Raw genomic sequence first — 22,654 nt, 5'->3', positions numbered from 1 at the left:
TAAGACCCAGTATTACACTATATATAACCCGGTATTATATATTATATTATATTATACCAGGTATTATATTACATATTATAATATATTACATTATATTATATTATAAAGACCCAGTCTTATATTAAAATAAGATCGGGTCTTATATTAATTTTTGCTCCAAAAGACACATTAGAGCTAATGGTCCGGCTAGGTCTTATTTGGGGGGAAGCACAGTAACAGTGGTCAGTTAGAAGTGAAGGTAGTAGAAATCATAAACCACAGCTCAGCACTATGAATTCATTTAAAAGAGCACACACACATAAATACAGTGTTGTTACAAATCGAAGGACAAAATACCCAGGCAGTTCAAATGTCAGGAATTATGCTTTATACTCATTTAAGCATCACGAAACTTTCTAAAGGGATTTAAGAATCACGATTTTGGCTTATATCAAAAACTATTCATTTATTTCCTGTTTTTAAATATATTTTGATTTTCTTTAAGGCACCAAATATAGGCTGTATTCCACGGAAAATATCATTTCCATGTGAATTCCTTGTGAATTGAGTCGGAGACATATATTTAATAAATAATACCAGTTAATTGAAGTCTTTAAGAGATTAAAGAGATTACACCAATAATTTTTAACAATTCGGCTGTGAGGGCTTTTGTGATTTGGTTCTTTCTCTTTCAGGAACTTTTTCTTCTTTATTCTGTTAAAAGACATGTATAGCAAACTTACTCAACAATGACTTGAATTCATACCTATTAGTGTGCGTGATCTGGCAACAACAGACTTGTATTACTGAAAGACAGGACTGAGAGAGCAATACAATATGCACTCAGATGTGTCATGGAGCACACCTCCTTTGACACTGATTGGGAAACTTCACCTCTGCCTGGAAATCTTTCTTCATTTTTGGTAATGCCAAGAAGCTGACTTCAACACCTCAAGAAGATTATCCAAATTTCAGACGATTTGTTTGTTGTAGGTCTTTCTTTTGTTAATGATATCCTCCTGGCCCTAGGCCAGCTTTCCCACTCATGGTGTTGCCTCTTGACTGAGCTGTTACAACTGCCAACATGTCTTCATTATCCTGAAAAGCTGTAACTCTGCTTAACACCAGACAGATCCATGATTGTCAGGTTGAGGACAGAACTTCATTTTATAGATCAAAGCACTGTTTTTGGAGCATCTCTCAGATATTCTGCTCAGTTGATAGGACTAATTAAAAACTGCCGGTATGACTTTAATTCATGTATGTAATTGAATGTGAATTTGGGAAACGAATAATAGGGGGAAATGTACTTCTATACAGACATTAAAACACAGATTACTCACTTGAAATTTTCACAATAAAAGGACCATAAAGATCTAAGATGTTAAATTGTACTCTGAAGTATTGGACAAAGTTATTCTCATCCACCTGGCTATGCCTGGGGCTCTAGGCTATTGCTCAGGTCTTTCATTTCATGTTGAGAGAACCAGAACTAGAACCACTCCTCATGAACTTAATTCTGATGCATTTCATACTTCACCTCATATTTCCACCATGAAACCTTCACAGTAATCCTGAGTTAATGGATTAAGGAACACCTCTTATTTTCACCTCCTATTTTTGTCTTCCTTACACCCAAATCCCTATTATGACTCGATTTGCCATCCACAGGAATTGGTGTAGCCTAGGGTTTCCAGGAGGGAATTCCCACCCGTTCTCAGGAATTTTTGTCGCTTTTCCTTTGCCAAATCCCGAGATATAAACTGTTTTCTGTTTTCCAGGATGAATCGTCTCCACAAAGTGACGGCCGATACTACCAACCACCTGGGTTTGAGGAGTCGATTTTCCCAATTTCCCGACCAACTTTTCTTGGGATTCGGGAACGGAAAAGCGAAAAAAATTCCTGAGAACGGGTGGGGATTCCTGCCTGGAAACCCTAGTGTAGCCTATTCTGGTAATGACCACAGAGATGACAGGCTAGGCATTGTGCTAATCATGTGTTTCAAGGTGCATGAGAGAAACACAGCTCCTTTCTCAAGGATCTCACTGTCTGAGGGGGATAGTCACACATTAAGCAAATAATTATGGTGATGTGTGATGAAGCTTAACAATAGACTCAGAAGAGCCTGTTTCTGCAAAGTAAATATTACCTGTTCTCCCAAATCCACACAGCTATGGTTCAAGTAAATGTCTATGATAACAATAGTTACTATTACTGTCAGTTTACTGTACTAGGATTTTTCATGTGTGCCAAGATTTTTTTAAACGTATTATCATATTTGGTCTTCACTGCAATCCTGAGAGATAAGCTTTACAAGTGAGGAAACTGAAGCTCAAGCCCCATATCTCAGTTAAGTAAATGGTAGCACCAGGGTTTAAACCCGTAACTGTGATTCCAAACCCTGCGCTGTTAGCCATCATCCCTTCTTCCTTTTATGTACACCTTCACTAAGTAAAAGATTTCATTAATGTAAAAAAAAAATACAATCAATGCGCTGAAGTTTTAGTTCTCATTTCATAAAGCTGTTTTCTCTCTCCCTGGCTCATTACCTTCTCAGTGGCTCAAGAGCTCTAGGGTATGGAATTTTTTCTAAATTCCCTCAGGCTGTTTTTTCACCCAGCACAGAAAGAGGTGGGTGTAGTAATTAAAATCAGGACATGTTGGACTTGAAAAAGAGAGTCAGCTCCTCTAAAAACAAAACTAAAACTGTTTAATGAATGAAAAAACTCTCATCCTTTTAAGATCCCCAGAGAAGTGAAGTGACCTTGCTGAAAGTCACAGAGCCAGGAGCCAGGTCTTTTGCCATCCAGGACAGTGTTTGGTTCAAACATATTGTCCTAGTTTTAATCAAGAGTGGCGGCAGCCAAAATAAATATTCCAATTACCTTAAAACAACTAAATATGTTTTAAAAAAAATTTAAGTTTAGAAATTACACCTATATATTATCAATGTTAACATTTTAAAATTAAGTTCCATTGGCATGCCATTCTTTTAAAGATTACCATCTAAAACAAACTTTCCTAAACTCACAAACTTATGTAATCCAAGGTCTATACAATGGATTTTATATTAAATAAGTATGCTAATTTTACCTACAAACACATATCCCCCAAATACTCTACATTCTTTTGGGGTCCCAGTTACTAGAAGCAGGGTGTTTAGTGCCCACCAAACTGTGTATCTCCCTTAGGCTGTCCTACTCTAGTCTCACATAATTCCTATCAGTTAACAGTTCTCTCCCATTGCCTGGGAGGTGCCAAAAGATTTCCCGCCCAAGGTTCCCCATGAGATTACTAAAAAGTGGCAGGTGTCTTGCAAATGGTGGCTGAAGTAGAATGGAATAATTTCAATAATAAGCATCTACTTACACATGGAAACTTCATGGAGAATTGTCACATTTAGGAAAACCAAAATAGAGACTGCTTTGTTGTTGTTGTTGCCAATTCTAAATTGCTCTTCTGTAGCTAGTTTATAACAGACATGCATGCTTTACCTTTCCATTTGTTATGATTTATCATGACGGTAGTTCAGAATTCTACAAATTGTATATATTAATAACAGGTAACACTTACTGAGCACTGTGGTAGGCGCTTTATATGTGTTCTCTTTAATCCTCTGCCCATTCAGAAGTAGGAGGTGCTCTCTGTTATCCAGACTAGGCAACTTCATCTTCCCTGAGGTCACAGGGGAGCAAGGCCAGGGTATGACCAGAGGTCTGACTCGAACACCTGCCTCTTAACCTCTCTGCTGCCTTCCCTCTCCAGATGTGTGTCAAGTGCTCAGTAGAAGTCTTTACAGAAGTTCAAAAACTTGCCAATTACCCATGGAAAGTGAAAAAATCATCCACAGTATAACTTAATATAATACTAGCCAAAGTAAATTGTAACTTACAAGAAACAGCTCATGTCCCCAAAATTACATAGTTCAATTCAAAAACAAATCTGTTGTCTGGCAACGTGCATGCCATTGATCTCCTCCATTCATGTGGATAATTGGGAGTTTACTGGGCCTGTATTTTAAGTGAGAAATGATGTGCTGAGTCATAATACCCCGAGTAGGCATAATAACATGTTTACACGCACATTCTGAAGTCTGAATTATCTGACACTGCAGAAGGGGCTGTTCTTCAAGACTGGAAATTCCTAAAAGAATCAACACAGTCCAGAGATACCTGAGAGCATGAGCAGCATTGGTGAGCACAAGAATCTGTGTGTGTAGAGACAAGTGTGCACATCTATCTGTATTGAGGGAAAAAGACACAGACAGACTTGCAGCAAAAAAGCTTGGGCCAATTAAAAGCATATCTGCATTTTATTCAGAATCCTCAACAGCCTACCTGAAAACATTTTAGAATTGAACCAGGTGTTGGGGGAAAATGTATGTAGAATCGGTTCTCATGAGGAGGGTCTCAAGAGTATCCATCTGACAGTTTCACATTGTTGCATATCTCTAACTCAATGCCATGACTGAGATGATTCGAAATAAGGAGAAGAAATTACGTAAGCCTTGTTTCTTTTAAATGGTTTCATGCTAGGTCCCTTTCAAACCTGTCTTCTACTTGAGAGCCAAGCATCTTACAACAATTGTCCTCTCTATTAGGTCTCCAACATTTCAATATACATTTCTCTATGGCTAACCGTCATATACTGCATAAGGTAAGGAACTGCTTTATTAATGTACTCTACTTTCTTAAGGGTCAGTACCCTTCAAAAGAATAGCTAACATTTATTCAGTGCTTACTATGTGCTAGGCATGGTTGTAAACAGCTGAAATGTGCTATCTCATTTAATCCTTACAATAACCCCATAGTACCTATTATCCCATTTTACAGATAAGGAACACAGGACACAGAAAGGACAAGTAACTTCTTCAAGGTTACACAACTAATAAGTGGCAGAGCTGGGGTTTACTCCAGGCAGCCTGGAACCAGGGTCCTTACTACTTTTTTAAAAAGTACAGTTTTTTAAAGTTTTAAAGGAATTTTTACGAACACAGACAAACATGCATGCGGCAAATTTCACAAGTGAAGCACGCATATGCAACCAGAAACCTGAGCATTACCAGCACCCCAGAGCCCTGCTGTGCCCCATTCTAGTCACGGCTGCCTTCTCTGACTTGTAACCACTTACGTGAGTTTTGCCTGTTCTTGTACTAAAATAAATGGAACCATGCTATATGCATTCTTTGGAGTCTGGCTTCTTTCCCTCATCGATGATTGTGAGATTTATCCAAATGGTTGTCGATGGTTCATTCTCATGGCTGTGTAGTGTCCCATTGTGTGACTATCCCCCACTATCTACTCTATTGCTGATGGGCATTTGGGTAATTTACATTTTAGGCTATCACAAAGAGTGCTGCTATGAACATTGTACGTGTGTGTTGGTAAAAATATGGATGTATTTATGTGGGGTACACCCCTAGGAATGGAATTCCTGGGTCACGTGTCCAGATTTACTAGATGCTGCCACACAGGTTTCCAAAGTGACTGCACCATTTGACGCTCCCACCAGCAGGGTGTGAGCATTCCGTTTGCTCCATGTCCTCACCAACGTTTTCCCTACCACAATAATTTTTTAAACTTTATTTTTTCAACCAAAAGTCATTAAATCAACATTTCTTGAGAGCCTATGTGTCGAGCACTCTTCCCAGTGGTGGGCACATCCGAGCCCGCGCTCTTAAACGGTATGTGACGGTGCCTCCTCTCCCGGTTCCCCTGACCAAAACCTCCACAAGCGTGTTCAAGTCCTTCTATCTCAGGAGAGATGCAGAGATGCAGACAGACAGACAGTCCTACACTACTGCTGACTGACCATCCTTGCTGCAAATGTCACGGAGCACGGACTAGCTGTAACAGGTTCTCAAATCGGCAGGATGTGGTCTCTTGCTTTAATAAGCTCCCGGTCTGATTTGGAAGATGCACCAATAACCAAGTGCTAACCGCCCAGTAGGATTATGATAGAAGCATTAGGCACAACACGAGCAGCCAGGAGGGCACCTTACCCAGAATGCAACCCCTGCAGGACAAGGAGGGGTTAACCAGGATGTGAAAAGAAGAGGGAAAGGCCCGGGGGGCGGGGTGGTAAAAGCTGAGCAACCAGAAAGCATGGCAAAGTAGCAGGAATTGTGACTTCATGTACTGGTCAGGAAAAACAAAACACAGTTGCCAAACACTTGATTTCCAAATAGATTTTTAAGTCATGCTAGCATAATAAAGCATCAGATCAATTGACCTGAAGTGGCCTTCGCTACCACTGAATAATGTCATAAAACAATACCTTTTTAATATTTAACAGTTGAATTGTTTTGTTCACATGTCACTTCTATGGACTCCCTTATGCAAGAATCTATGAGCTGTACCAACATTAATTCATTCTCCAAATAACCTCATGAATGGAGTAAGCGTAAATAAGTCAACATCCATAATTCATTACATTATAATAAGAACAGAAGTTAAATATCTTGGCAAAGTCACCTAGAGAGATCGATATTCCTTTCAACTTCAAGGAAAACGAGTGTAATCTAGAAATATACTTCTTGAACTGTCTATTGCTCATTTAACTTGACAGGTAACAATGAGAGAATTTATCAGAAAGTAGATAGCTGTTTATTTCTAACTACTAAGTAGCCACAATGGTGAAAAGATTTTACCTAAGCAAAGCTTAAATCCTAAAGTAGAAACTAAACATATGCCAGGAATAAAGAATGCTCGAGATAAGTAACTCCATGGTTTTAAGAACTCTGAAAATAGAAGAGCCCGAAGATGAGACCCAAACATGAGAATATCTGAACCAAAACATTAATGATAAATCTCATACACTAAAAGAGAATAAATGTAAGATCATGATGACCTATTTCCTCGATTAGGGCAATTGATTCAGTGCTCTAACTTTGCACGCTTTAAAAGAAGTTTCTTTATGTCAATCAAGTCTTACTTGGAACAGTTTATCTAAGACAACAAAAGCAAGCCATTCAGGAAGTTAGTGGTTTGAACAACAAAGCAACAGTGGAAATAATGTAATTAAATTTCAACTCCCTATGATGGTGAATCATGTTAATGGGTGCCTGTTACCAAAAGCTTGCACAAGGGTGGGGGTGTTTTGGAGGAAGAGGGGAGGATTTGGTAGATTTTGTTATTAGATTGGTGCAAAAGTAATTGGTGCAAAAGTAATTGCGGTTTTTGCAATATATATTTTTTTAACCTTTTAAACTGCAATTACTTTTGCACCAACCTAACACAACAAAAAGAAGGAAGCTGGTTTGAAACAGCCCAAATGGAAGAGTTGAGAAATAGTTTTCAAGGTTTTGCAATAGCCCACCCTGGAGTCATAAAACATAATCATAACTTGAATGAAAGCAAGAAAGCAAAACCAAAGGAAAAACGGGGCAATGACAGAAAACAACTACAATCTTAATTTTCATCTCCCTCTCCTCTATTAGAGGTGTTGATAAATGGAAAACAGATGAAATCAAGTTAGTTGATTTGTTGGTTTTTATAGGAGTTCTATTTAAATGAAGTTTGTGAATTCCTCTACATGTCACATGTCATTTTTATGCCCCTATTCAATCATTGCGGGTAATTAGAATCTGATTATATTTACAGTTCTTAGGCCTTGACAATTCCTTGATCTAAGTGGACTTTATGGAAGTCACGAGGGCCTTTCCTTGTGGAAGGCACTGCTGGGGACAGAGATATGAGAGAAAGTCCATATCTCAAGGAGCTAACATGTTCTCAATAAGCAGTTTGTTTCTTGTTGTTGTTGTTGTTTTGTTTTTTAAATAAAATCTGTATTTTCCATAAGGCCTTGGCATGAAGGGTCTGTTATTTGTAAATACTACCAATCTGTAAATCGTGTTATTTTCCATAACCCCTAGCTCTTGTGTTTTATAAGGGAAATTGGCAAATTGTAGGTGTTATAGCTTAAGTCACCACAGAAGAGCTAATAAAGACATCTATAAAGATGAGCGATATCTTAAATACTACATGAAATTAAAAAGCAATCTTAATAATAGCTAATACAATACAGTCATCGCTAATACAAAGTGTTTGCTCTTTTCTAATCAGTTCTAAGCATATATATATACACTTTCTTAACTCACAGTAACTCTGTGTAAGGAGTACTAGCATTATCCTGATTTTACAGATGAGAATCTAGACACGCAGAGAGAGAGTAGGTATAGATAGAAAGAGGAATGCTGGGAGACCAAGAGTGGGAATTGGATAGTTCGATGCAGCATCAAGAATGTAGAAAAGAGGAAAACCTTTCAGAGTCCGTAATTTCCAAACTGAGTTTAACCAAATACTGAAAGGAGAATAAGAAATCCCAATGGTACTAAAATGACTTGGGTGACTGAGCACAGCAAGCACAGAAAAGAAAAAATCATGAAAGACAAGTTGAAGTTACAGTGCATATAGGAATCAGCCTTTACCTTCTGAAGAAAGATTTAAACTGTTTTCAAAATTCTGACAAAGACATCCTTAATAATTGTCAGGAAAATAAAAACAGTGATGTAGAAAAGATAATCCAGATAAGTAAGCCATGTCTTTAATATATAAGACAAACCATGAGAAATATGGTTTTGTTGTATATGATACCAAACCCTGAAATAAAAATGTATCATTTAAATGAAAAATGGTATTTCATTTAACTATCATTAAAATGTTTCTAATCTTCAGGAGCACAGTCTCAGTTTTCATCTCAATGTTTGGTGTCATGCACATCTGTGCGAATCTCATTATCAAAAACTCGTTAGGAGAAAATTTATAAATCAGGAACACATCTTTTTAACATAGGCAGGGGAGTAAAAAAGTTAGTCTTGGGTCCAAAACAGCTGTTTTTGTTTCCCATTGAATAAAATTTCAGAATAAAAACTATTTTTAAATGTATGAAAGAAATTCTCTCAATGACAAATACATATAGCGTACTGTAACAAAAATTACGAAATAGGATATTATAAATCATGCAGTTTAGAGCAAGCATTCTAGACTTCGGCTACCTGGTTTGAGTCATAGTTCAGCCTATTAGTTTAGTCCAAGTTCTCTTGGACACATTAGGTGAACTCCTTCCTTAGTTTTAAAAAAGGGAGTACCAAGAGACCCTATTCCATAAGGCTGTTGTTAGAATAAAAAAATATTTACACTGTTCTGCTTGATACATGGTAGGGACTCAACTTGTTAGCTACTATTTTCATTCTGTGTCATTCTATTAGCATTTACTATTTATGCATAAACTATACTAAAGAGAAAAGTAGGAAATCAATTTTTTGAAGAGTTCTAAAGTGATGTAGACCCGACCAGCTATTTTAGTAATTTTAGTAACTTTTAAAAATTCTATAACATTTGCTCTGAAGACCGAAGAAAAATCAACAGCCTGACTGATAGCAAGACACATGCATACACGTGTGGCTTTCTACAGAGGCATGTGGTATATTCTCATGGAGCACAAAATATTTGATATATTATTATTTCTAATTTGTATCCCTGGGGTTTTCCCAATGCAAAGAAATACGCCTAGAGAAACTATAAAAAGCAGCAGCCCGTAGTTAAAAAACAACAACAAATAAATTGATCTGTAAATGCCAAAGCATTCACCTGCAACTGAGACTGGTCACATCTGGGTGTCTGTGCCACTCCTAGAGTATTTTTTTTTCAAAAACTTTGCATATGTACAATTTCTTTATAAAGTTTATTAGGTGCAGCTTGTTAAGGCCATAGTTAACAGAGCATAAAAATGAAAAACAGTAGTTCATTTAAATATCATTAAAATGTTTTAATCTTCAGGAGCATAGTTTCCTTTCAGTTTCACCTCAAAATTTGTCTAGATGCTAGCATCTGGCACATACCATTTCCAATGGACAAAATCAAGGCAAGCTTTTAATTTTCTGCTGTCACACTTCATCAATCTTTCCTCCCTATTTTACACCTCTATTCCACTTTTCCTCCACCTGGCTTTATTTTGTGATGTCCAGTGGATGAAGGTTAGAGCTCTAAATCCTATGCCTTGCACTCTTTAGAGACAAGATACCATGTAACACTAATGCAGTATTAAATGCATTATTTGCCAATAGAGCACATAAAATGTTTACTCCTGAATGATGTCATCAAACACCATTTAGCAGGATGTCTCATTTTCATAACCCATGTGGGAAATCTATGTACCTTCATTTAGAATATGACTTTATATACATTTCCTATGAGCCAGAAACATACAGTACTTACTTTTGCTCAACATAGAGAGGATCAAAGAATTCCGTTGTGATTTTGTTTGCATACAGGGAACAACCGGTCATTGAGCATAGCCCTAAAAAGTATCAGAGGGGAAGTACCATAGTTAGTGATATTTCATTAACACGGTGAACGTACCTTGTTCGGAAGAAAGTTACTATTTACCTGACAGTATGAAAACAATCCCAGCCAAACAAGCGATCTTTGCTTTGGTTTTATCTGAGCCTCCGACTTTGGTACACTTCATTCCAAACAGGGCAAATATGGAAGCAAAGAAGCCCAAGCTGACAGCGGCAATCATAAGTCCTCTACATGCCTGGATATAACCTGCAATTAGAGTCATTCACATTAACATCAACAGGTGGTTGTCCAGGGATCAATCCTTATTTTACATTGTCCTTTTGAATGATTGGTCTATTTTCCAAAATAATAATAATACTAATAACCATAATTGTTAAAGCAGGTGGTGAAGACAAGTAAGAAAGCAAGTTCGTCTATGTAGAGTGCCGGTTCTATGTCACCACACACTTTTTTTTTAAATTTATTTTTTAAATTTATTGGGGTGACAATTGTTTGTAAAATTACACAGATTTCAGGTGTACAATTCTGTATCACATCATCTGTAAATCCCACTGTGTGTTCACCACCCAGAGTCAGTTCTCCTTCCATCACCATATATTTGATCTCCCTTACCCTCATCTCCCAGCCCCCACCCCCCTTACCCTCTGGTACCACACACTTTTAAGTTTGGCTTATACATAACCCTCAGATTAGAACTTTGAGTGTTGTTATTCACATATGAGGAAACAGGCATGCAAAGTTTATATGATATGTCAAAAAAGAGTCAGAAAAAGGCAAAAATGGATTCCATCCAGATCTGACTACAAAATCCACGTAACACTGCCTTTCAGTGCAGGAAACATCATCTGCCACTATCTCAACCCTCTTACTCCCTTGCATATGGGCCTTTTAAATAGATATTTTAATGTTTTTGACATTAGAAAATTTATAATTGGGCAGCATGACTTCCCAAAGGATCAAATCTTCCAATATTAGTGAAACCTTATAAATGACAGCAACTAAAATATCATGAACCATGAGGAGTCTAAATCTAGAAGTATGTTAATGGCATTGTATTATTTTCAGGGTGCATATAAGAAAATTTGGTTAAAAAAAATTGGTTATTTACTAGAAGAATATTTTATAATTATTAAATTAACTGACTGTGTATATGCTTTCAAAGTAACCCTAAAAGCTTGTTCTCTTGGTTTGTTTGATCATTCTTCCTACACCCTGCATTTCCGCAGTCACATATTTTTATTTGCACAGCCAGGGTGGTGGCAAACTTCAGCCTGGCTTTCGTCCAGACACTAACAAATTTTAAATTAATAGGGTTTAAACTAATAAACTTTTACCACATAAGGTCATTTTCATTTCAGCCTGAGACAATGCCATATTTCTAAAATAGTCATGGCACCCACTAGGTGTAAGTAAATATTTGCTAAGCAAATGAACATACATGAACATGCGGTTTACATTTGGAATTAAACTTGTTAATCTGAAAAAAAAACTTGTTAATGCCAAAATACTGAAAGTCAGTTATTATAAGTATTCAAGCAAAGGCTAAGATAAAGAATAATGCTAAAGCTATGAGAATCATAAATTCAGGGAATAATGCTGGCAGGTGACCTTCAGTCCATGCTTCTTTGGGAAAGAATAAAATTTTAAGTTTTAATCCTAGTCCTGGGATCCATTTTGAAGAGTACACACGCTCTTTTTTAATTGAATAAATTTAGGGCCCCACAAACTGCAGTGACGATGATCTTCCGTTTTATAGTGTGAACTACTGCCAGACAGAAAATAATTTCACTGATGGTGAAACTATCAAAAACAGCAAAAGAAACTTACTTTGAGCAAAACAGAACAATGGAGGCTGATATTCGCAATCGCAATTATGTGGCAGGGCCCCATGGGTCTCTGCTGCCAATAGCACCGACCTAGCTCTGTTTTCCCCTTCAGCCCTCCAGTCCCCCTGCCAGAACCCAAGCAGCAGGCAGCACCGAGAGAAGACACCTGTTAGTGCTTTGCACGATTAAAGAGTGTCTACCAGGAGAACACAAACGGCTTTTCATGTACCACCAGAGCTACTGAAACAGTGTGAGTTCATTATTTTTTGAGATTTCTTTTCATCTGTGATTTTGAGGTGTTTTAGCCAACTCTGACTGTAATCACTAAACAGACAAAACAGTGTGTGGGATGTAACCTCATATAATATGTGTAAAAAAAAACAAAACTATCCCAGGAAACTTTATCATGCCCCATGATTTGCCTTTACTATAGTAACCTTATAGGTTTTATGAACAGAAAATGCAGGCGCTGGCAAACAGTTAAGCCCTCCAGTCAGCCCATTTAGACCATGGAATGCAGTTTCCCAGATGGTAAACAGTGGTTACAATCCGAGACCAAAGCATTCAATCGTTACTATGACTGGGAAAATAACAGCAGTCTTTAAACTTATTTAACCACTACGCATAACCTTTTTTCTGAGTTTCCCACTCAGGTTTTCCACCTTAGCCCTTGTAGCTGCAGCAGGACCAGTCCCTTGGCACAAGTCCAAGAGGAGAGATGGGGAGAGCAAGGATCCGACTTGGTCAGGTCCACCCTCAGTACCACTTAGAACCCTAATGTAGAGGGAAAGGTACCTCTTTCTCGAGTGAAAACAGTACCAATACATAGGCTGCTAACTTGTCTCATGCACCAAAGAAGGCTCCTCACCAGCACAATCATTGGCTAGATTTTCTGAAACAGGGAGCAAAGAGCAAGGGTTGGGGTTCCTGGGGACCAGGTCCCCTGCCAGCCATAAATGCAATCCAGTTGTTGGTAAGCCTGGTTTGTAAATTAGGGGTTACCAGTCTCTAAAACACCCATATACCCAGGCCTTAGCTGACTCTCAGCCAACGCAGTTTATCTTTTGCAAGGCAGACCTCTACAACCTTGCTTTTTAATAGTTCCTCAGGGCAAAACTTTTAAGTAATACCATCAAGCCAAGTGGTGGTAAAAACTAGTCAAGGAGGCCAGTTATTTTTGACAGGTCTAATTTACTGACACAGTTAATAGCTAATTAACACATTAAAGTGCTGAGGCATGCACATATTTACTTAGAACTTCTCTGAAGTATAATTTATAGTTAATTCTCTTCAAAGAAATGGCAAACATTTCCACTAACAAAAATAGATGGCATATACTAAAAACAATCCGCCTGAAAATGATTCTCAGCTGAAGTTCAAGTAGTGTTTTGAAAGGAACATGGGTTAGCAATAAACAGAAATCACTAGCTCATTCAACCATACAATTTTCAATTAGTAAAATACAGTAACTTGAATGAATTTTGTTAGAGGAAACCTTCAAGTTGTCCCTTAAAAGTTAAGTGTTTTCCAAACGGTGTGTACCTGATTTCCCATTTCAAACCAGTAAAAATGAAAATATTCACTTGGTGGAGATAATTTCCTAGTAACACAGGAGCTACTAGTTGCTGGATTAAAGGGAGGGGGGAAAAGTGCTTTTCTTATGCTAGTAGCTTTGTGTACTTTTTGCAAATCCTTTGAAAAAAGAGTAGTATGGGGGGAAGGCATGAACTTTGAATTTCAGCTCTGGTTCTTCTATTTACCCCTGTGTACCCTTGTTTACATTAGCTAATCTCTCTGAGTCTCTGTTTTCTCATCTGTAAAACAGGGATAACAGCACTTACTTCACAGGATGAATAATATGAACAGAGTGTCTGGTGAGGGTAGAAACGCATTGAAGCTTCCCTTCCATAATACTAAGATTGATTCTAAGCAGAAACTGGGGTCTTAACAGGGAAATCCATTAAATCTAGACAATTAGCTTTTCTCGGTCTCATTTTCCTTATAGGGAAAACTAGGATGACCATGATACCACTTGATGAGGAGGAATCAGAGCTTTGACCTCATATGGGAAATTCAAAATAATGACTCCATCATCTGCATCCAAGAGGCTTGTTCTTCCATCTTAGACGAGGGAGCCTGAGCCTTCTCTCTCCCTTCTTGGATTTTCTTCTCAATCTATACCTTATGCGTGGTTTAAGGGGAGGGTTTGCCTGCTCAGGCCTGTGGCCACCAGGGCCCACTACAATGCAGCCTTCCCCTGGCACTGCAAAGGTAGTGTCACGAAGTCCACGTGCAGCACGCTGTGGGCAGGACCTGCCCCAGAAGCAGCAGTCAACAGATGTGGCTGCCCTGGGAACACATGGCAGAGAAAAGACAAGCAGACGGGCCTGCTCTGAGAAGTTCCAGTTGAAGATGGGGGAATCAACTCCTCTCTAAATGAAAGTGCAGTCGTGTCACTGAATCCCCCAAAATGTTATTCTGGGAGATACAGAAAAGTAAATCCATCGCTTTGGGGTAGGCAATGCCTTCCTTCCTAAGCCACGAATGGCAGAGCCAGAGGGAAAAGTCTGATAAATCTAATAATGGTACACATTTCAAAGATTTGTATGAGAAAAGTCTTCAGAAATCTAAAAGACAAACAATGGGCTGAGACTGCAACATATAAAACAAATCAAAGACTGACATCCAGAATTAAAAAAACAACAAAAAAACATTTAAACCAAAAGGAAATAACAGAACCATGGGCATAGATATGGACAGGCAATTCACAAGAGATAAAATAAAATAAATGAACAGTACATAATAAGATGGTGAAAATCACTGGTAATCAAGGAAATGCCAATTAAAATAATAATATGATAACATGTCACCCATAACATTGGATGAAAAACTTAACGGTGAGAATGTGGAGAAATAGGTATTCTTATACACTATTGTGGAATGTTATTTGGCAGTATAGACTGAATAGTAAAACAAATATTCTACTGCCCTGATGATACCATTTCTCATTATCTACTCTATAAAAATACACATATGCACACACAAAGAGAAAAATATAAAAATTTTCAGTAAAGAGCTGACAATGAAAAGATGGAAGGGGTCCAATGTCCAACAGTGCATAAATGGTTAAATAAACCAGTTTGTCCAGACTAATGAATACTATGCAGTCATGAAATATAACTACTTCTATATGTGCAGACTGGAAAAAACATGTTATTAATTTCAGAACGTTGCAGAAAAATAGGTAATGTGATGTCATTTATGTATTTTAAAGTCATTATCTAGATACATGAATGCACTTGGAAGGATATTTTGCAAGCTGGGTTGTATATAAATGTCACTCCTCTATTTGATCCATTCTCAACTCCTTATAAGAGCTTAATAATTGAGCGCTATGCCTTCCTTCTTCCTCACTGACCACCATGCCCGCAAATCTTGATACCACCTCAGACACATAAGGTGAAAACTTCACTATTCTGCACCCAATAATCTCCAAGGAGCATTTATTTCTCTCTTCTCCCTTGTCCTCCCAACTGTCCTATAGAAGGACGCATACCTATCTAGCACACTATTTCAGGTAATAATACAGTTACAACAGAAGAATGCACTTCGGACAGTAACTGTCAATCTCATACTCCTGAATGCAAACCACAGAAACAAGAGCCTGCCTGTTCAAAGCATCTACCTGGATCCATGCTCTGCAGAGCACAGGAAATTCAACAGTAGTTCTAGGGAATCAACAGTGTCCCAGCTACTAATTTTACACAGCAGGACACAGACCCGGGTGTCACCCATCTAAAACTAGACACATATGCCCTTACAAGAAGGTCCCATCAAATACCACATTGAGCAACAGTTTGCTTTTCATGGCAAGCACCATCTTAGGGGAATTAAATCTTGTCTTTTATTTACACAGCTATGCAAATAAAAACTTGCAGTGCAGTAATAAAAGAAAAAGAAAACACCTCAAATCTAGAAATAATGTAAATGACTCTCCTTAAGTTTCTGCCAGGATCCATCTAGTCATGTGCTATAAAATCCTGAAAGAGCCCAGAACTTGAACAGTTATTGTCACCACGTTGACATCTACTGTTGTCTTGAAACTAAAAGTCAGTTTTTTATGTGCACATCTACCTGTTGCTATAATGCAATGCAATATAAAGCCTAATTAACAAAAACAATGCAGAAAACAATTTTTAAAAGAACACCACGAGGGAGACCCGGAGAGCAGACAAGGGTGCATGGACACAGAACTTGTCAGTCTCCCGCACAAGATTCTTGCTGGCGCTCTACCCTCTGAGACACAGCTAAGGGCTATTTATTTTCCTAAATTCTGGAGGAAGCATTAAAGCCTAGGCTGGCACGTTTGTAGAAGCGTTTTCTAGGGGGGCACTCCCTCCCCTCCTGCACTGTTGCCTTTTCTCCTGCCCACTTTTAAAAGAATTCACGAAGCGGCTAAAGGAGTTCAGGGCAAGCTGATTTCTCTTTGACAAGTCAATGGTACCATTTTAATCAGAATCTAGCTCTTCTAGGGAGGGCTGGATGGAGCAGACATGCCCCTTCTGCATGACTCCGTGTCCTAACAGTCCCACAAGAGAGAGATGGGCGTCCCACAGCCGTGTCCTCTACTCTCAAGACGGCAAAGCTGCTTCCCTCCACCCCCGATGCCTGAAAATCACCCACGCCATCCAGACCTGTCTGCGTATAACTCCCACCCCAGGGTCCCAGGCTCAGACAGGCGCCCCCGCTGAACAGACCTCTGGGGAATCTCCCCAGTTCCCTCAGGCCCTGGGGGGGAAGTGGGACCCGGACTCGAAGGAGTCTGGCCTGGGGGTCCCGCGGGGGTCGTGAGGCCCAGCGGGCGCCCCCGCCTGCTGGCCGGAAAGAAGTGAGAGCCGGAGTGGGGGCCGAGGGGATGCAGACCGTCCAGCGCCAGCATGGAGGGGAAATCCTTGCAGTTGGAGACACCCGTGGAGTCGGTAACGCACGTCTTCCACAGGTTGGCCCAATAGGTGGCGGTGGTGATGACCGTGCCGTCGATGGTGGACACCTTCCAATAGTCGGTGGGCAGCGTGGAGGACACCAGCACCCATCCCGAGATAGAGACCATAAAGGCGATAATCTCCGAGGCTGTGCTCGCCATGCCGCCCGCTGCAGCAGCGCTCGCGCTCACGTTCCCACTCCGCGCCACGACCCCCGCGCGCCCGATCCCAGGACTCCGCCTCCTGCACCCCCGCCCCCGCCCCGCCCCGCCTCTCCCATCCCTGCCCGCAGACCCGGCGCTAGGGGGCGCTCACCGACCTGAGGACGCGCCCTCAGGGCTCGCGGGGCGCCTTTAAGGTCGCTATCCAGGTCTTCCCAGCCGGTTGGACTGGCGACTGCGGTCGGGAGAAACGCTGGCCTGCGCTCCCTTTCGTCCCCTGCCACCTCATCTCGGGGGCCGAGGATTCGCGGAGAATAGCTCTCCTGTTGGACAGACTGGCAGCCGGATATGGACAACCCGTTGCGTCCCACCTCCCTCCTCCCCTCCCCAGCCTACCCAAGACAAACAGCTTGACTTCCAGAGTACCTTGTAAAAGCAGTGCGGAAAATGCCTCTTGCGTGCCCTGCAAAGACGGGGCGTGGGAACGCAGCCCTGGAGTTGCTGAGCTCTAAAGGTTTTCGTGCTACGCTTGTTTGGGTGACCCTGTTTGGCTTGTCAAGGAGGGATCGCTGTGGCAGTCCTGGTCTTGAAATAGGCTTTGCCCTAAAATTCTGCAGTTCTGTTTGGCCAGGTACTATGAGGAAAGTCATTGTACAGAGGTGCCTGGCACCTACATTCAAGATTGCCGCGTATGAAAGGCACAGGCTCCCTCAGAGCCTTCATTGCTGTCTGCAGCTTGAATGTTCGGGTCAGAATGCCGACCTGCTGATACTAACGCACTCCGCACAGGACAGGCATTTAAGACGTTTTTCCTGTAGGACTCTTCCAGCTCCCAGGTCTGAGTCTATTCAATGAATGATGGTTCTGTCACAGTTCTGTTTCTTGTTTTACTTTTTTACCACCTCCACCTTTCACACCTGATTAAAGAATAAACTCATTCATTCCTTCATTGCTGTCTTAAGGTATACACAAAGATCAGGATGTACTTTCGACTCCTGAGGTCACAAATCTGGGCACAAATGAGAGAACAAAGACACTGGCTTTATTATGGGGTTATTATTTGTCTGTTTAAAGTTCTTGCAGTTCTTGGGATGAACTTTCAGGATTCACTTCTTGCCAAAAGTAACCAAAGGTCTAAAACCTATAAAAATAAGTCCGCTACAATAAAGCTAGCTGCTGATCCTGTTTCACAATCTTTGTGCAGGGACACTTTGGTTCATTGTGAAGAATTTCTCAATTCCCTTTTGTCATTTTTTTTTTAACCAAATGGATACAGAATGAAATTTGAGGTGATTCGATGTCTATTGAGAAGACAGGAGGTTGGACTACAGAACCACCAAAACTTAGATTTAGAAGGACCATTGAAGACTGTTAGGACGTGCTCACACTCAATACAATTATCCTATCTATTTCTAGAGATAATACTCAGTTCATACTCTAACCTTCAGGGACACAGGTTCAGGGCATGGCGGGTCTAGAGATAATACTCAGTTCATACTCTAACCTTCAGGGACACAGGTTCAGGGCATGGCAGGGTGTGTTATGGTTTGGTTTGGTTTTGACAGCCTTTTTGAAAGTTTTTCTTCATATTGAACCCAAACCTATCTCTCCTTAACTTCCACCCAAATGCAGTCATGTGCACTGAGACACCCAGGGTAAGTCTTACTACTCTTTGGCTGTGCAGCAGCCCTTGGGAGGTTTGTGTATGTGTGCGTGGCCGTCTCGTGGCTTGTGTAAATGAGAATAAGGGTGAAGATGGTTGGCCTGGTGGGATGCAGACATGCTGACACTACTGTACTGTCCTTGGTCCCAACTTGTCCTGATGTGTCATGTTGGGTTCACCACTAGGTCAAATTTACAGACAGATTGGGAAGCACCTACCTAACCTCATCCTTTTAATCTTCCCTGCTATTCAAAACACTCACCTTTGGGTATTGACTACAAAGTGCCCTCTACTCTTTTGTATGATTTGCCTTTTTAAAGTGATTTTACCATCTTGTCTTGTGCCCTCCAGTATATTTCCACTATTATTTCTATGCTTTATTCCTCTCTGGATGATTTGCCTGTTTCTGATCCAATTTACTGTTTAGAAAGCACAAAAATTCATGAACAAAAAAATCAGGACATTCCCTACAGATTTTCCTAAAATTAAAAATTACACAAATTTTGGTTTTGCACGTTATTTCCTGGCCTTATTTGACAATCTTTTTGTGTATTTGTGTCTTCCTCATGGTAGGCACTCACTAAAATTGTTGATTCTTTTTTTTTTAATAAGACAAAACCCTTACTTACTTTTGACACACAAAACAATGTAGTGTTGTGACCCTGGAGACACAAACAGGTCCTAATTAATCAAAAGCTTGGATATAAATTTATTTGTTTGGAAGCAAAGGCATATTGTTTGTTAAATTAAGGAACTATGAAGTATGGTTTGGTGTTTTAGACCAGTTCCCGAAAGTTATTTAGCAGATAATGTAGCTCTATTATACTTTTAAAATCCATAAACCCAGATCAGCATTGCAACATAGCTTGCAGAGGAAACAAATTCTGAATTCCAACTTGAACTGCAAGAAAGATACTCCCCTCCACCCAACCACTCTCTGCTCCATCACTGAATCAGCCCGTTTAAGCCAGAATCTCTGGGGGTGGCTCTAGTAGTGATCTTTCCAAAGCTTCTAATTTACAACCAGGTTGGGAACCATGGCTCTGACCATTTGAGATTCACATACATGTGTATGAACCGTTAATTTAGTAAAACAGATGAAGTGTATCATAGAAAGAATATCAATTTCTTGGTTGAAAACTTTGAAAAAAAGAAATATTCTTTTACTGTAGAGATTATAACATACAGTTTCAATTTAAAAGGAGTTGAAAATACCACAAGCAACCCATAAATTAAGAGCTGGATGGCAGTACTATTAGTTCCTTTGCCAGCTCAAACAGACTAGGATCGTCATGCTTGTGGACTTGATTTATATTCTACTTTTATCCTTTGTTTATTCTATGAGGTTGGACAACCCTAAATTCTTTTATTTCCCTGGCATGTACTGCATATGTACTATAAAGAGTTATATTTTAGACCCCACAAATGCCTGACCAAAGGATGAAAAATATTAACTTTTTTTAATACCTGAAGAATATTATGTAATGAATCAACCATTTATTTTACAATGTCTTATATCTAAACTTTTCAAAACCAGTTTAGTCAGAAGACACCTAAAGTTACTACAGTCTACCACATAATTCAACATAAATATTTCCAGAAATTGAAACAGACCAAACAGAGATTTTTAAAAAGAAGTAATGGGTGAAAGGCCCGTTTTACTTTAAGATTACAGAGACCCAAATAACCTTTGCAGTTAATCTGCAAACTGATTTACAGAGTACCTTTCAACTGATAAATGCTTCCTTATTTTCTTTAAGATTCAGCTCACTGAAATTTTTATTTAACTATTCATAACAAACTATTCTTATTAAAATATAAAAGTGAATACAGTTAGAAAATTACTTTTCCAAATTATTCAAAGTAACATCTTAATTAACAATAATTTGGTCTTTACAAAAAAATAAAACTGTAGCTTTTTCCACTATGAAAACGACTAATTTATCCATAAATTAATAAGTTTGTCATGAATATATTTTAATGTCTTGAAATATATTCTGAGCCTTTCCACTTTTGAGACCTAAGCCACTGAGATTATCGTTGGAAGTTATTTCTTTGGCATTATTATGCTTATTAAGAAAAAATGAAGGATTCCTGGGTGGGGAGTGGGGGGGGCATGTTGTTCATTAGGAGTGAAACCAGTTTAGCCGACTGAACAGGAGATTTGCAGAAATTCTTTACTTGCGATTCAACTCACCTGCCAAACAACACAAGTGTGCCTTTCAACAGCTCAAGGATTTTCTAAGCATCAAATTTGGTTTCAGTATACATTAGCTCCTTCCTAGATTCCGGTGAGGTGGCGTGCATCTAATCAGGTAGGAAGAAACTGAAGTCCTGATAAATGTGGCATTAATTAAAAAAACAACTGCCCAGGAGCCAAATATTGTTAGACCAGGTTAAAGAAGACACGAATACCAATACCAAGATAGTAAAATAGCACGTTCTTTCTTCTTACATTTTCTCTAACACCCTTAGTTTGTCTCAATACTCTACACTAATTCTATATTTGTAATCTACTTAGCATGAAAGCCACATAGTGACAGGAGTCGTTTTGAGAATGAACACTCATGCTTATCATTGTAATACTGTCTGTCTGTATGTATGTATATAATATATGAGTATATATGCAAATTATAAGAAAACAAACAGTATCTTATTTTCCCACTTGATACCCTCTGAGACTGTACTGTATCAGAATATTTCAATGGGCCTATTACAAATTAGTGCCATATATCTTGTGGATTTGTTTTTCATGCATTCATTTAAAACCCACTCATTCTCAATTCTGAGGTCTCTTAGGATCACCTAGATTCCCCTTGAGCCCCTGAATGGGTAAAGATTGGGCCTCAGAAGCTCAGAGCTGTCTTGGTGAGCACCCTTCCCACCTGAGATCACTCTCATTCTGGGATGCGGTAACCGTCCAGCGCTCGTAGATGGCTTTGCTCTATTTTGCTGGTCAATAGACATCCTATGAGTGTTCATTCAACCTACCCACTCATGTTGGGCCGCACTGAAATCTACATATTTTGGGCAAGTTGTTTTATTTATCTGAGTTGCAGCTTCCTCATTTGTAAAATGAAAGAGTTGTTTTGGATGATCTCCAAGAACATTGAACTCCAGAAGTCTCTGCATCTGATTCCTATTGAGCTCAACCAATCACAGACAAAATCTACAAAGAGAAGAGAGGCAAGAGTTTTCCTCTGGTGTCCCCACCACTTTCTTCTCTTCCCACTTCGTGACATTACCTCGTGAGCTATAGTTAAAAGGGTTGTAGGTGTATGGGGTTGTGTTGGAGGAGGAAGTACATGAAGATAATGTTTTTTGAATCTCTATGTGTAGTGTTACTTTCAATTCTTATTTTTGTTCATTAGAAACATATGGCATGGTAGTTCAATTCATGTATGAAACAGGATGATATAAGGGATAGAGGGCAGATGAAGGAACTGACAAGACACCTGATAAAATTCTAGCTCTGTGTGGCCTTGGGCAGGTTACCTAATTGTTCTTCAACTATAAAACAGGAATAAATAATGGCTTCTTTTGAAGTTATTGTAAAGATGAGAGACAATGTGTATTGTCTCCAAGGACCTGGAACATGGTAGATATTCAATTCATAAAATGGGGATTATACCGTTCACTCATCCTCTTTCATTTCCTCTTCTCTCTTTAAAGTTAGAAAATGACATTTTTGCTGAAAGTGGTATTCATCAGAGTTAGACAGACATGCAGTAAGTAAAT

The 22,654-nt window shown here is 39.3% G+C and overlaps 1 protein-coding gene across 3 annotated transcripts in view; it reads right to left on the bottom strand.

The window, feature by feature from the left end:
• The window catches only part of CLDN10 (claudin 10), a 103,045-nt gene that overhangs the window by 3,899 nt on the left and 76,492 nt on the right, over positions 1-22,654 (bottom strand). For 2 of the 3 annotated variants that reach the window (XM_019737174.2, XM_019737173.2), the window contains exons 2-3: positions 10,369-10,530; positions 10,198-10,279 (exon numbers count right to left, since the gene is read on the bottom strand). In XM_019737174.2, the coding sequence (XP_019592733.1) occupies positions 10,198-10,279; positions 10,369-10,530 (244 nt within the window). Of the gene's footprint in view, positions 1-10,197; positions 10,280-10,368; positions 10,531-17,033; positions 17,331-22,654 lie in introns of those variants that run through there. The other variant, XM_019737172.2, reaches the window with a different exon arrangement.

The sequence above is a fragment of the Rhinolophus sinicus genome, linkage group LG04, assembly GCF_036562045.2.
Source record: "Rhinolophus sinicus isolate RSC01 linkage group LG04, ASM3656204v1, whole genome shotgun sequence".
In the NCBI taxonomy this organism is placed as follows: Eukaryota; Metazoa; Chordata; class Mammalia; order Chiroptera; family Rhinolophidae; genus Rhinolophus; species Rhinolophus sinicus.
This window is presented reverse-complemented; position numbering and strand designations above follow the sequence as displayed.